Source organism: Spinacia oleracea, chromosome 1, assembly GCF_020520425.1.
Source record: "Spinacia oleracea cultivar Varoflay chromosome 1, BTI_SOV_V1, whole genome shotgun sequence".
NCBI classification, from domain to species: Eukaryota; Viridiplantae; Streptophyta; class Magnoliopsida; order Caryophyllales; family Amaranthaceae; genus Spinacia; species Spinacia oleracea.
Genome location: NC_079487.1, coordinates 136,004,228 through 136,017,237, shown reverse-complemented (window position 1 = coordinate 136,017,237; position 13,010 = coordinate 136,004,228). Strand labels below are relative to the sequence as shown.

The window sequence follows — 13,010 nt, the reverse complement described above, 5'->3', positions numbered from 1 at the left end:
CTTCTCGAATACTTATTGGAGTTTAATGATGAATAGATTGGGCTAATATAAGCAAATTAACAAATTGTTTGTTGGTTCAGTGGTAATTGAGATTGAATTCGACAGGGAGGACTCCGTGTTCGATCCCCCGCAATAATAATTGAGAGGGAACAGGAAATTATCCACTCAGAGCTCGCCCCGAATCCGGATTAGCTCTATGAGTGAAACGGGTGCTAACACCAAAAAAAATATAAGTAAATTAATAAGGCGTGTTTTCTTCAACGAAATTTGTTTAGATAAATTAAATTTTGGATAAGATAATTTGTGATTCTCTTATAAGTTCATAAATTTTAGACAAGAATAAGGCATTGTTCTTTTTTACTTTATTTCAGTTTCATTTAATTCAATTCAATTCAGCTCTATTTAGTTTAGTCCAGCTCAGTTCAGAATAATAGGCCTAAGTTTTCAGATAATTCTTGATAATTTCATATGAAATACGTCTTCTATTACATGTAATTATAGTTCAGAGTGTATCCACGCGTATATTTAGTCTTTTGCAAGAGCATTTCCAGTGCAACTTGAGAAATGGTTACAACAATAAAGTCGACAATTTTATTAGAAGCTTAGTTTTTAAAACTATCTAATACGAAATAGCTACTCTTTCATTTTTATATTCATATTAAGGTTGTACTATCTTAGCTTATTTTCACTTATTTTAAAATGATAAGTTAAATTAACCGCATATCACTATCCAAGTTCAAGCTTTCGCAAAAACTTTTACAATATGTGTTTGTATGCTTGCTAGCATAGTTGCATAGGACCAGGACTCATCAAACCTAACTCTCGTGGAAGTGTTAAAGAAGAATTCGATGTTTATGATGGAAGTGGAATTATCTTTGGTGTAGTGATTACTAATTAGAGATATGTTTAAAAAATATTTTTTGTGTTGTTGTGAAAGCGTCAATGTAAATTAAACATCTGAAATGACTGGAGAAAGGAATTTCATATTGCTCAGTATGGTGTGGTGGTAGCTAATAGAATGGGGGTATAAGGTGGTGAGTGTCCCAAGTGTATGTTCTTACGTGATACTCATCCGTCCACCATTGAAAACACCACTTTTCATCTGACTTTCATGTGTTAACTAGCATGCCGCCAACGTTCATCCTGGGCCGATACCTTAGGAGTTCTAAATCCCCTATTTTTCTATTTTATTCGTATAAAGATAGAACTAGATTAAGATTGTTTAATTTATTTATTTTACGTATGCTCATCATGTGAGTAGTATAGAGAATATTTCGATTTATCTAGTTGTAAGATGAGAATTTAGTAATCGGTCGTCCATAATTCATATACCCCGTAGTATACTTCATAATCCGTATGTATGAATGAGTATAATTAGTTTATTTATTTTTAATAAAAAATGAATTAGATAAAAACCCTACTCATCTTTTCTTAATTGATCAAAATCAAACCACCCAAGAGCGAGAGCACAACGGCACAAGCCACAAGGCCTACGTGACTGTTTTGTTACCACTCCACCACTCCTTTGCTAGTCACTACGGGAGGATTAGGGCGCCCAAATCGCAGGCGAACTCAAATACCCGAACACAAAACAACCATTATTTCCAGAAGACCGAGGTTGGCAGCCGCCTTATCGTGGTGAAGCACACGGCGGAAAAGAGAGACTGATAGTAGAGAGGAGAGAGAAAATGGGAGGATTAGGAGCTTTCTGGGGGACACGAATGATGGAGATTGTGAAAAAGCATGACTCTGGTGGTCTTCTTTGGAAGCGAATCAAGCTAACTTCTACTCGCAAGGCTAACGCCAAGAAGCGCCTTCGTCGTGTTTGGCAGGTAATGCTTTAATGGAGGTTCTATCTCTGTTAATTTTATCATATAATTGATTGATTGAATAATTGATGTTGTTTTACTTCTCGTCATTGCTACCAAAAAAACCCTATTTTGTCTTAGGGTTTATCCGCCACAAAACCCTTATTTCTGTTTGCTCATTTTCAATTGAAAATGAATTAACTAATTGCCGAACTTACATTGTCAAGTATGTAGGAACTATGACTATTAAGAACAATAATTAGAACAAGCTTATCTGTAACAATGTCGTGGCGTGACACCAATCACTGCCCTAAAGTCGAATTTGCCCCGCTAAGTACACGCGGACTCGTAGCAACCGACCCCCAGGGATACACGACTCCAATCCTTCGGTGTACGACGAAGAACTAGATTGAGAACACCCTTAAGCAATGCCCAGAACAATGGAGGTTTTTTGTGTTTTTATTTCGGAGAAGAACCAATTTTCTGTGTGTTTTCTGTGGAAAAAGATGATGAATTTATAGAGAGTTTTTGGGAAACTGTAACAGCCATAAACGGCTAGTGGAGCAGTTACCGGAGTAATGGGGAACTCCAACAGTCATAAAACGGCTAGTGGGGTTAATGGAGCAGTTTCCAGAGTTAGTGGGTTGATTAAGTCTCCTGACTTAATCAAACTGCCCTTGACCAAAAAGAATAACCCGGTCCACAAAACCCACCCCACGCCCGCGAACCGCATTCGCCAAGTACCAAGGCCCAAGGCCCACGGCCCTCGCCCGAGCCCGGCCCGGCGCGCGCGCGCGTGTGTCTGTGTTGTGACCACCCATGCCACTCTCAAGCACTCTTAAACAAATGATTAAAGGGTAGTGCAATATATAAAGAAGGTAGTATGTGGGTTTTTTATCAATGTGGGACAATTGGTTTTTTCATTCTTTTGAAGCATTCCTTTTTTGGAGGAACAAACTCCAACATTCCCCCACATGATTCAAAAGAAGGACGGCTTTGGTAATGAAAGATGTTCTGGGCAAGGGATACTTAGTTTTGCAAGTATCAATGTCTTGTGGACTTGAATTGATACCTAGTGCATACTAGTATGTCATACAGCCATATAAGGTGGATTTATCCTTGAACCCTGCATGGGGATTGTAGTAACACAACAGCGCACCAAACTTTTCTCAAAACAAGTAGTGTTCTCGCGAACTTTAATAGTCAGTGCCCCACAAGTTCCTGGTATTTCATGAACGCTCTAGAGGTCCTAAGCCAAGGGACCTCATAGGGGGTTGGGCGTAGCCCCCACATTCACATAGGTAAGTTCATCAGGTTTATACGGTCATAAGCCACCTCAATAGGCTATGAACTTATTAAGAGCTTTGGCTCATCCTTACTCATTTGACAGTAAGACAAAATACTACATCACTTTATTAATAGGAATGGCAGTAGTATACGAAACGCGAGTTCTTTTGTGACTTAGTTTGACCCATTGAACTTAGATTTCTCCAAGATGGGTATCCATCACAATTCACTCCTCAATAGGCTTTAAACCCATTCCTTGTGCTGACTCATGCACCATTTTCTTACAAAGGCCTTTGGTGAGAGGATCTGCAATATTCCTCTCCGACTTTACATACTCAAGTGATATCACATTATTTCTGATCAGATCTCTAACAATTGCATGCCTCACGCGAATGTGCCTCCTTTTTCCATTATAGGATTGATTGTTCGCTACCCCAATTGCAGCTTGTGAGTCACAATGCATGGACACTGATGGAGTTGGCTTCCCCCACAATGGTATGTCAGCTAGCAGGCTCCTTAGCCACTCGGCTTCTTGACCTGCCAATTCTAAAGCAATAAACTCAGATTCCATTGTAGATTTAGCAATACAAGTTTGTTTAGATGATTTCCATGAAATAGCACCACTAGCAAGAGTGAAAACATAGCCACTAGTAGAATGAATCTCATCATTATCTGACACCCAATTAGCATCGCAATATCCTTCTAAAACACATGGTGTCCTATGATAGTGCAAACCCCAATTGATAGTGCCTTTCAAGTACCTCAATAGTCTTATTAAAGCATTCCAATGATCACGATTAGGACTATGAGTATACCTACTCAATCTACTAACAGCATATGCAATATCTGGTCTAGTATAATTCATTAAAAACATCACACTTCCAATGATCTTGGCATATTGTTCCTGAGACACACTATCACCTTTATTTTTCTTCAAAGTAATATTAGAATCATATGGGGTTTTCGCAGGTGTACAATCAAATTGATTAAATTTCTTTAAAATTTTCTCAACATAATGAGATTGGTTTAAAGACAGCCCATATGAAGTTCTAATAATTTTTATGCCAAGAATAACATCCGCCTCTCCCAAATCCTTCATTTCAAAACAAGAATTTAAGAAGGCCTTAGTTGCATTAACAACATCTATATTGGTTCCAAAAATTAACATATCATCCACATATAGACATATGATCACACAACCAAACTTGTCAAGTTTAGAATACACACAAGCATCAGAATCATTAACACAAAAACCATCAGAAATAATAGTTTGATGAAACTTGTCATACCATTGCTTAGGTGCTTGTTTTAGACCGTATAACGATCTAATGAGTTTACATACCTTGTTTTCCTGTCCAGGAGCAATACATCCCTCTGGTTGCTTCATGTAAATCTCCTCTTTCAAATCACCATTCAAAAAAGCAGTTTTCACATCCATTTGATGCACAATAAGATCATGAATAGATGCAAGTGCAATTAAAGCTCTAATGGTAGCAACCTTTGTCACAGGAGAATAGGTATCAAAGAAATCTAGACCTTTCTTTTGATGATGACCACCAACTACTAATCTAGCTTTAAACTTGATCAAATTTCCATTAGTATCCTCTTTCTTTGTAAAAATCCACTTACTTCCTAAAGCTTTACAACCCCTAGGAAGTTCAGTCAAAACCCAAGTATTGTTACTCATGATAGACTCTATCTCACTATTTATGGCCTCTAACCAGAAACTAGAGTCAACAGACCTCATAGCCTCCCCATAGGTCCTAGGATTTTCTTCTAAAATAAATGCATCTATCTCATGCTCATTCAGAAACTCATTTTCAATAAGAAATGCAGTTATGAAATCAGGACCAAAACTAGACTCAGTTCTAGCTCTCTTACTCCTTCTGGGTTCTACATTAGATGATGCAATGTCATGATGCACAACAGAAGAAGATGGAGATGGAACAGGTAAACTTGCTTGCACATTCAATTTCATAGGAAAAATATGCTCAAAAAATTCAACATCCCTTGACTCACGAATTGGACCAAAACCAGATGCATCCTTAAGAATGAGTCTATATGCAGCACTGTTAGAAGCATAACCAATAAAAATCCCATCAACAGTCTTAGGCCCAATCTTACTCCTTTGGAAATCAGGAAGTCCTATTTTTCCTAGACACCCCCACACTTTAAGGTAACTCAGGTTTGGTTTAAAACCTCTCCATAGCTCAAAAGGGGTTTTATCTAGTTTTTTATGGGGAACACGATTAAGCACATAGCAAGCAGAAAGAATGGCCTCACCCCACATGTTAGTAGGCATACCCGAACTAATAAGCATAGCATTCATCATATCCTTAAGGGTTCTATTTTTCCGCTCAGCTATTCCATTTTGTTCGGGGGTATAAGGAGCTGTAGTCTCATGAATAATACCATTAGTTTCACAAAATTTCTTAAGGGGATTGCTATCATACTCTCCACCTCTATCTGATCTCAGCCTTTTAATCTTAAGGTTTAATTGGTTTTCAACTTCAGCCTTATAGATAAGAAACTTTTCTTCAGCCTCATCTTTAGTACTCAACAAATAAACCTTAGTAAATCGGGAAAAATCATCAACAAAAGTAATATAGTAATGCTTACCTCCTCTACTCATTGAATTCTTAAAGTCACCTAAGTCACTATGAACTAACTCAAGTAAAGAAGAAGTACGAGATACACTTTTGTTAAACGCTTTCTTAGGGTGTTTAGCCTCCACACATACTTCACACTTATCGAAAGAAGTATTGCTAAAGTCAGGAATTAAACTAAGTTGTTTAAGTCGTTTAACAGATGCAACATTCACATGACCTAGTCTAGAATGCCATAAAGAAACAGACTCAGCAATATAAACAGAAGCAGTAGGAGTTTTATTATCAGAAACAACATCAAGCACAAACAAACCCCCATTACAAAATCCCTTTCCCACAAAATCCCCATTTCTGGTGAGTACAAGTTTATCAGATTCAAAAGTTAATTTGATGCCAGCTTTGTTCAATAATGCACCAGAAATGAGGTTTCTGCGAATATCAGGTACATGTAAGACATTTTGCAAAGCAATGGTTTTTCCGGAAGTTAATTTCAGAAAAACCTTTCCTTTGCCAAGAACACTCACAGTGCTTGAGTTGCCCATGAAGACACATTCTCCTTCAGAAACTTTTTCGTACTCCTTGAACATCTCCTTGCTAGAACAAATATGACGAGTTGCACCGGTATCAAGCACCCATTCTGTTACGTTGCTCACCAAGTTTACTTCCGACACCACAGCAGCAATGATTTCATCCTCAACAAGATTGGCTTGAGCTTTATTCTCCTTTGCATTGTTGTTTGGTCCATGCCTTTGTCTGCAATCTTTTGCAATATGCCCGAACTTACCACAAGTGAAGCAGTTTCCCTTGAATTGCCTATTTCCCTTGAAGTTGTTGTTGGCTTGTCTGGTCCCATGAAGTTGATTAGAACCTTTGCCTTTCGAACCTTTATTATAACCTGCATTTTTAGATTCAACAAGGTTAGCAGTAGAAGAGGAATGATCCTGAGATTTCCCTTTGGTTTGGATGCGATTCTGCTCTTCTATCTTGATCCCAGAAACCAACTCTTGGAGGGTGAAATCCTTCTGTTTATGCTTCATGGAGTGAACATAATTCCTCCAGGAAGGAGGTAGTTTTTCAAGAAGACAATTGGCTTGAAACTGATCACAAAACTTCATTCCTTCAGCAATAATATCAGCACATAGATTCTCATACTCATGTACTTGATCTAAAACAGGCTTATCATCAGTCATACGAAAATTTAACCAACGAGAACAAGCATACTTCTTAGTCCCAAAATCATCAGTACCATACTTAGATTTTAAAGCATCCCAAATATCCTTTGCATTCTTTGACTTACTATGAATCATGTAAAGGGAAGTAGTCATATAATGCAACAACATACCACGACAGGTCTTATTATCCTTATCGAAATCCCTAATAGAATCAACAGGGGCTACATCAATAAGGAGAGTATAATCTACCCCAATTTGACCTAAGAAAAATTCCATTTTATCAGACCACATCCTATAGTTTTTCCCATCAAAATGTTGCGAACCGCATTCGCCAAGTACCAAGTACCAAGGCCCAAGGCCCAAGGCCCAAGGCCCTCGCCCGAGCCCGGCCCGGCGCGCGCGTGTGTGTGTTGTGACCACCCATGCCACTCTCAAGCACTCTTAAACAAATGATTAAAGGGTAGTGCAATATATAAAGAAGGTAGTATGTGGGTTTTTTATCAATGTGGGACAATTGGTTTTTTCATTCTTTTGAAGCATTCCTTTTTTGGAGGAACAAACTCCAACAAAGTAATCATGAATTTAGTTTATCTGTTGTTAGAAATTGTTTCATCTGACATTGTTGCTTTAGTAGCGCAAGTTTGAATGTATAAGCATTTGGTTTTGTTGCTGCTTATAGTTTCATTCATCATCAAATTTGGGTGGTTCTCCCCTTTTCCCGAATGCTCTACAATATCAAGGACCCAAATTGTTCTATTTTTCTAAGCTTTGTGATGTATTGCAAGATTAATGGACGTCTTCTACGAGACTCGTGACTATGAAAGAGTTTTGGAGCAGGGCTTTACCCTTTGGATTGAGGAGAGGCGACTTACTATGTTAGTAATTCTTAGCTTGGGCAAGCATCAAGTTTTTGATGCTCGATAACTGATAAGTTATTGAGGGCGATCTAGTGAGATGCTCGATTCAGCCTAGTGTGATCCAAAATTGATAGTGGCTTGCCTGTCAGCTGTTGAAAGTAAATGAAAAGACTTCCTTTCATCTCAAGAGAGTGCTGCTCCCTTTTTATTTGGGTTATTCTAAGAAGTTAGCGGTGAAACTTTTGTTTTGACTAAAATTTCGCGACCTGTATATCGCAGAGTTTTGGTGGAGTTGTGGAGTACTTACTAGTAATACTTAGGATGCCACAACATCAACATCCTTTTGGGGATTGGGGGAGGGGTGGGGTGAGGGAACATAGTTTTCTACAGTAGGAATATAAGTTGCTTCTTGGAGGCTTAGGAGACCTGATTATTTGGAGTTGAGGCCTTGGGGGTTGTGTTAGTGGGTGACGCGAACAATCAGGACTGGGTTGTCAGGTTTGTACTGTCTAGCGTTTATATAGGAAGCCTCACTAGGTTGTGTGAATAAATTGCAGAAATTGTTGATCAAGTGTGTTATTGAAATTATGCCAGTTCGTAGAGATTAGACACATTTGATCAGTGGGTTGGAGCACTGGGGCATGAAACACAAATGCAATACTGATTTGAGGGCCTTTTTCTTCCTTCATTTTGAGTAGGTATTTTCATTTTCAAGTTCCCACTTGGGGTTCATTTCAAAATTTGGAGAATTGTAGGTGAACTCCCATCATAGGTTGTACTGTACTGGTTGTACTGTAGTGCTGGTTTTAGAACTTGTAGTTCGTACTAAGATGTTCAGATGGATGATACTAATATGTTAAGATGTTCACATCATTCTATTGTGATCTTGGCTTGTTAGGGTTAGTGACAAGTTCTCTCTGGGGTATAATAAGGTTTTGTATGTGTTACTCTTGATTTGGAAACTAGTACTGTATATCAGCGTGGATATCAATATTCTGGTCTAATGTGAAGTGTCAAAGTGTGAGGGTGCATACTACTCCATTTTGGTTGCTTTGGTGGGAATACGGAGCTGTAAGGAATTAATTATGATATGACGTCATGAATGTGGATAAAAGAAATAGGACTAACCAAAATTTGGTAAAATATGAGATAAAATGTAACATTGGCAAATGACCAGGTATACTGGATTACTTTGCAAGGTTCAATAGAATAAACAGAAACATGATACGAATTGTAGACTAGCTTTGAGTATGGCTATGTGTTGTTTCTGTCCTAATATTATTGTTTATATCTGTTATATTCTGTTTCTTGAAGAGGTTTATGGAGGTGCTTTGGTGACAAAGAACCACCTCTTACTTGTTAGTGGAGACATTGTGAAGGAACAAGGAGTTGGCATTTTGAATTACTTATGAACTCAAAGCACTTTCTTCTCAATATTGGGCTACATCAAGTTTTTAAGTCCTTTCCGCAAATTTGTAGAACAACACAAAATTGCATGCCATGATGCAATTATTAGCTGACGCTTTGGTATGTGAAACAAAGGATGACATTTAACTAAGTTAACTATTTGGGTGTTAATTTAGAGTCAAGGATTTATAAGGGAGTTAGTGTTACAATTTACTTGGTAAAAAATAATGCGACGGAATGAATGCAACCACTTCTGTGGTCAAGGTTATGAGACATGCCCTGTGTTACTTCGACACTCCTCTTTTGGGCTCATACCCGTGTCGACCCGACACGACATTGATCCGGGTATGGAATCCGTACCGGATCCTTGGTCGGTCAGTCGGACATTGCTTGTCAGCCCCTGGCCCCCTGCTTTAAGAAAATATCCAATCTAGTTTTAATTAACCCTAGATGTGTTAATTAGGAATAAAATTCACTTTGTTTTTTGTTTAAAGCATGGGGCTACTTTAAGAAAACTTTTTCAATTCTTTTTTTCAAAAGAAATTTAATTGTTATTTTCTTTTTCTTTAATTTATTTACTTTTCTAGTAATTTTTTTCCATGTCCCCGTACCCGTGTCTAAAATTAGGACAGGGTCCCGTGTCTTGAAATTTTAACTTTACCGGGTCCGACACTCGAATCCATACCCGTGTCCGACACCCGTACCCGAGTCCGAGTAACATAGGACATGCCAATATCCAGGGCCTTCATTGCCTTTGAGCCAAGGTGATGATTGGGAGGCAACTTATATCCAAGGGAAAGGCCTCGGATGCCATAGGCCCATAGGGCCAGTTTGTAAAGGTGATTGATCAAGACAACTCAAGTAATTACCCTATGTCTTTGAATATTTTGAACACTTTATTTTTCGAGAGGTGTTAGATTAGTTTGAAAACTCTCTTTTTTGACATGGTCCCACAAATTTTAAAACTATAGAGTTTTTCTTACCTCACCTTTGGACCTACCATTTTGTTTCACATCTACTCAACCATCAAAATAATAAATTTACAACATAATTATCTTCTGAAACCGTGTACTAATAAATTTTCTAAGTAAACAAGGACGGGAGGAGTAAAATCGTGCTTGATGTTCGTTTTTGGTTGTGAAACTGCATATACCTTTAGGTCCATGAAATATGAATTTCGAATCTAGCGGTGGAGTCATGGGACCGCATAGTAAAGCCTCCAACACCCACTTTTATACCTGATATAAGTGAGATAGTGTAGTAATGAGAAATAGTTTCCTTGGAGTATGTCCATTGGAAATGTGGCCTCCCCTTCCCTTTATCCCTAAGGGGGATATACCGTGAATGTGCTTTAGGGTTAGCGACATAGACTTTGTTGTTTTTGCTTATGGGCAACAATTTGGGCTTTGAAGAATGGAGACTATGATAAGTGTCTAATAAGTGAGTGAACCAGTTGCGCTCTAGATCTTGTTCAACTAGTAGTATTTTATCGTGACCACTTTGACATGGAACGTCATGCCGTTTTTCTTCTTATGGAGGAAACTTAGTGGCCCTGCATATTCCTTGCTAGCACTGTGACGTTATACCTCATATGGTAATTATTTACTTAAATGATGGATCATAAAACTTAGATAATGCCCTCATGTTGAAGGGTGATGGCCCTGAAGGCTATAGTTATGTACTTCTTATTTCTCTTCAAGTTAGATACTAGTTATAGTTACGTGACTACAAATTGAATTTTGAAGTAGTCATGTCCATTTTGGTGTAGCAATGAACAGTATACTTGTACAAACTACCGGTATTCTAAGCTTTATCCAAATTGGCATATGCCTTAATCCTAACAACCAAAGTCCATCCATGTTGTTAACCCTAAAGAACATTCACTACATGTCTATATGCATCCCCTTTAGAGGTCAAGCCGTGAAGGTAAGGGGAGGGCACACTTCAACATATTCATTTACATATGTTGGGTCCTTAGTTACTCACTTGGATCTTGGGTTTCAGTGGATCCGCTTTTTGGAGTTTAAAATAGTGGTGCATCTCGAGATTATCAACCTCGAATCCAAGACTGGATAGAAGAACTACCGGCCTACCACGCCCAGGGCATATCTCCGTTAACCAGAACAGTTTGAGGTGGGAAATGGTGTACTTTTAGAGGTTCATGTGAGTGATGAATCCCGCTTTAAGTGTTTCATGTGGCTATTGTAGTGAGTCAGTGACTTATGGTGATAGTGTGTTAGCTAGTTATGCAAATGCAAGTACTTAAGATATTAGTGATTGAGCGAAGGAGGCCTCATTGTTTCATTCCTAACAATGGTGAAGTCTACATTCAAGTCTTCAACAGTATGTTGCTTTGTGGATTCATGGTCTCTCGTACTAGAAATGACAAAGGAAAGTAATTTGGAATATGGTGGTATCATGACTTAGATGATACGGGCATGTTAGGTGAAAGTTACATGATGCCTAATGCTGGTATATTAGTGTTTGTATATCAAAACTTCCAAAAGAGGAAGAGAAGGACAAGGATGACTTGGGAAGTTGACTTACTAATTTGGATTTCATTTGACCCTTGACACAAGTTTGTTGCTATTTTGAGATTCCTGTAGCAGTCTTCAGAAAGGGTCTGTCTTTTGTAGCTTTTGCGCATTTACATATTCTTGAACATGATGACTCTTCTCTCCTTATTTTTTGCTCAGTCTCTCTCTATTTTTTCCTTTTTTTGTTGTTAATTCTATTTTATTACGAAATTTTCGACTCGCCACTTGTCCCTGCTATTTATTTCTGTGTATACTTTATCAAGCATCTTTTGGAAGTAGCTTATCTTCTTGTTAGAGGGTAGATCTCCATTTATTTTACTGTTTGTGTCTTGTATCATATACTTGGAATTGTACCCAAATTAAGATTTGCAATTAGGACTTCTATGGTAAAATTATTTTGATCAGAGGATCTTATATTGCTGATATTATCAACACGAGGGAGCACCTTGTAGAGTGTAATAGTCAACTGAATAATTGTTATCTAAGTTAACAGTCCTGTCTTCAATCACGTGCATTAATCATTTCCTTATTGCTAAATTTTGGACTTCACTTCCCTGTCTTGCATGGTAGTTGCTGACAGTCAGTCTCTGTTGTATTCTGGAAATGACCCTTTTGTCAAAATTATGTAGTTTTGTTTGTCGGTATGGCGGTAACTATATAAATCACACAGCAGCCACTGCCTTGAATGTTTGTCTCCGTGTATTGTTTTTTTGCTGCAAATATAAGTGTTATGCGACTAACGCTTCTGGTGCATGTAGCCATGAAATTTGGATGTTTGGTGCTGCTTTTTTTACCGTAAATTGGGTAGTCTGATTCAGTTCTAACTTGTGTTTTGTATTTGACTTGTTGACGCCCGCTGTTGTAACAGAATGAAGCAGTACTCAAGGCCTGTTCAGGAGATCAACCTCCTTCAACATCAGATGGTCTAAACAATGGCATAGCACCCAGTGGGAGACCAGGCAAGATTCTTGAACAAAAAATTGAGGAATAGAGGATGAGCTTAATGATGCACAATAGTTATTGTTTATGTATTATCTTTCCTGCTTGAATATTCTTGAAAAATTAACGTGAAATTAGACCCATTAGTACCTAGAAATTTTGATTGCTTGACCTGAATAATCTTGTTATTAGGTAGCCCGGTCAAAATCATATTATTTTCAAACATTACTTGGAAGGTTAGACTTTTGCGTCAAAGCTCTTATAGTTTTTACTTTGACTTGTCTTGTTCTCAGTTCTCACATCAGTGGGCTGGTCAAAACACCATCAGTTCATCCAGATGTCTTTTTTTGTATTTGCATCACCAGATGAAATGTTATGATTTGTGAATTCTTACCTA

At 38.1% G+C, this 13,010-nt stretch overlaps 1 protein-coding gene across 1 annotated transcript; it reads left to right on the top strand.

The window, feature by feature from the left end:
* Positions 1 to 1,446: 1,446 nt before the first annotated feature.
* LOC110785746 (uncharacterized) lies at positions 1,447 to 13,010 on the top strand. Its single transcript, XM_021990251.2, has 2 exons — positions 1,447 to 1,832; positions 12,543 to 13,010. The coding sequence occupies exons 1-2, from the start codon at positions 1,689 to 1,691 to the stop codon at positions 12,663 to 12,665; spliced, it is 267 nt and encodes an 88-aa protein (XP_021845943.1). The 5' UTR covers positions 1,447 to 1,688; the 3' UTR covers positions 12,666 to 13,010.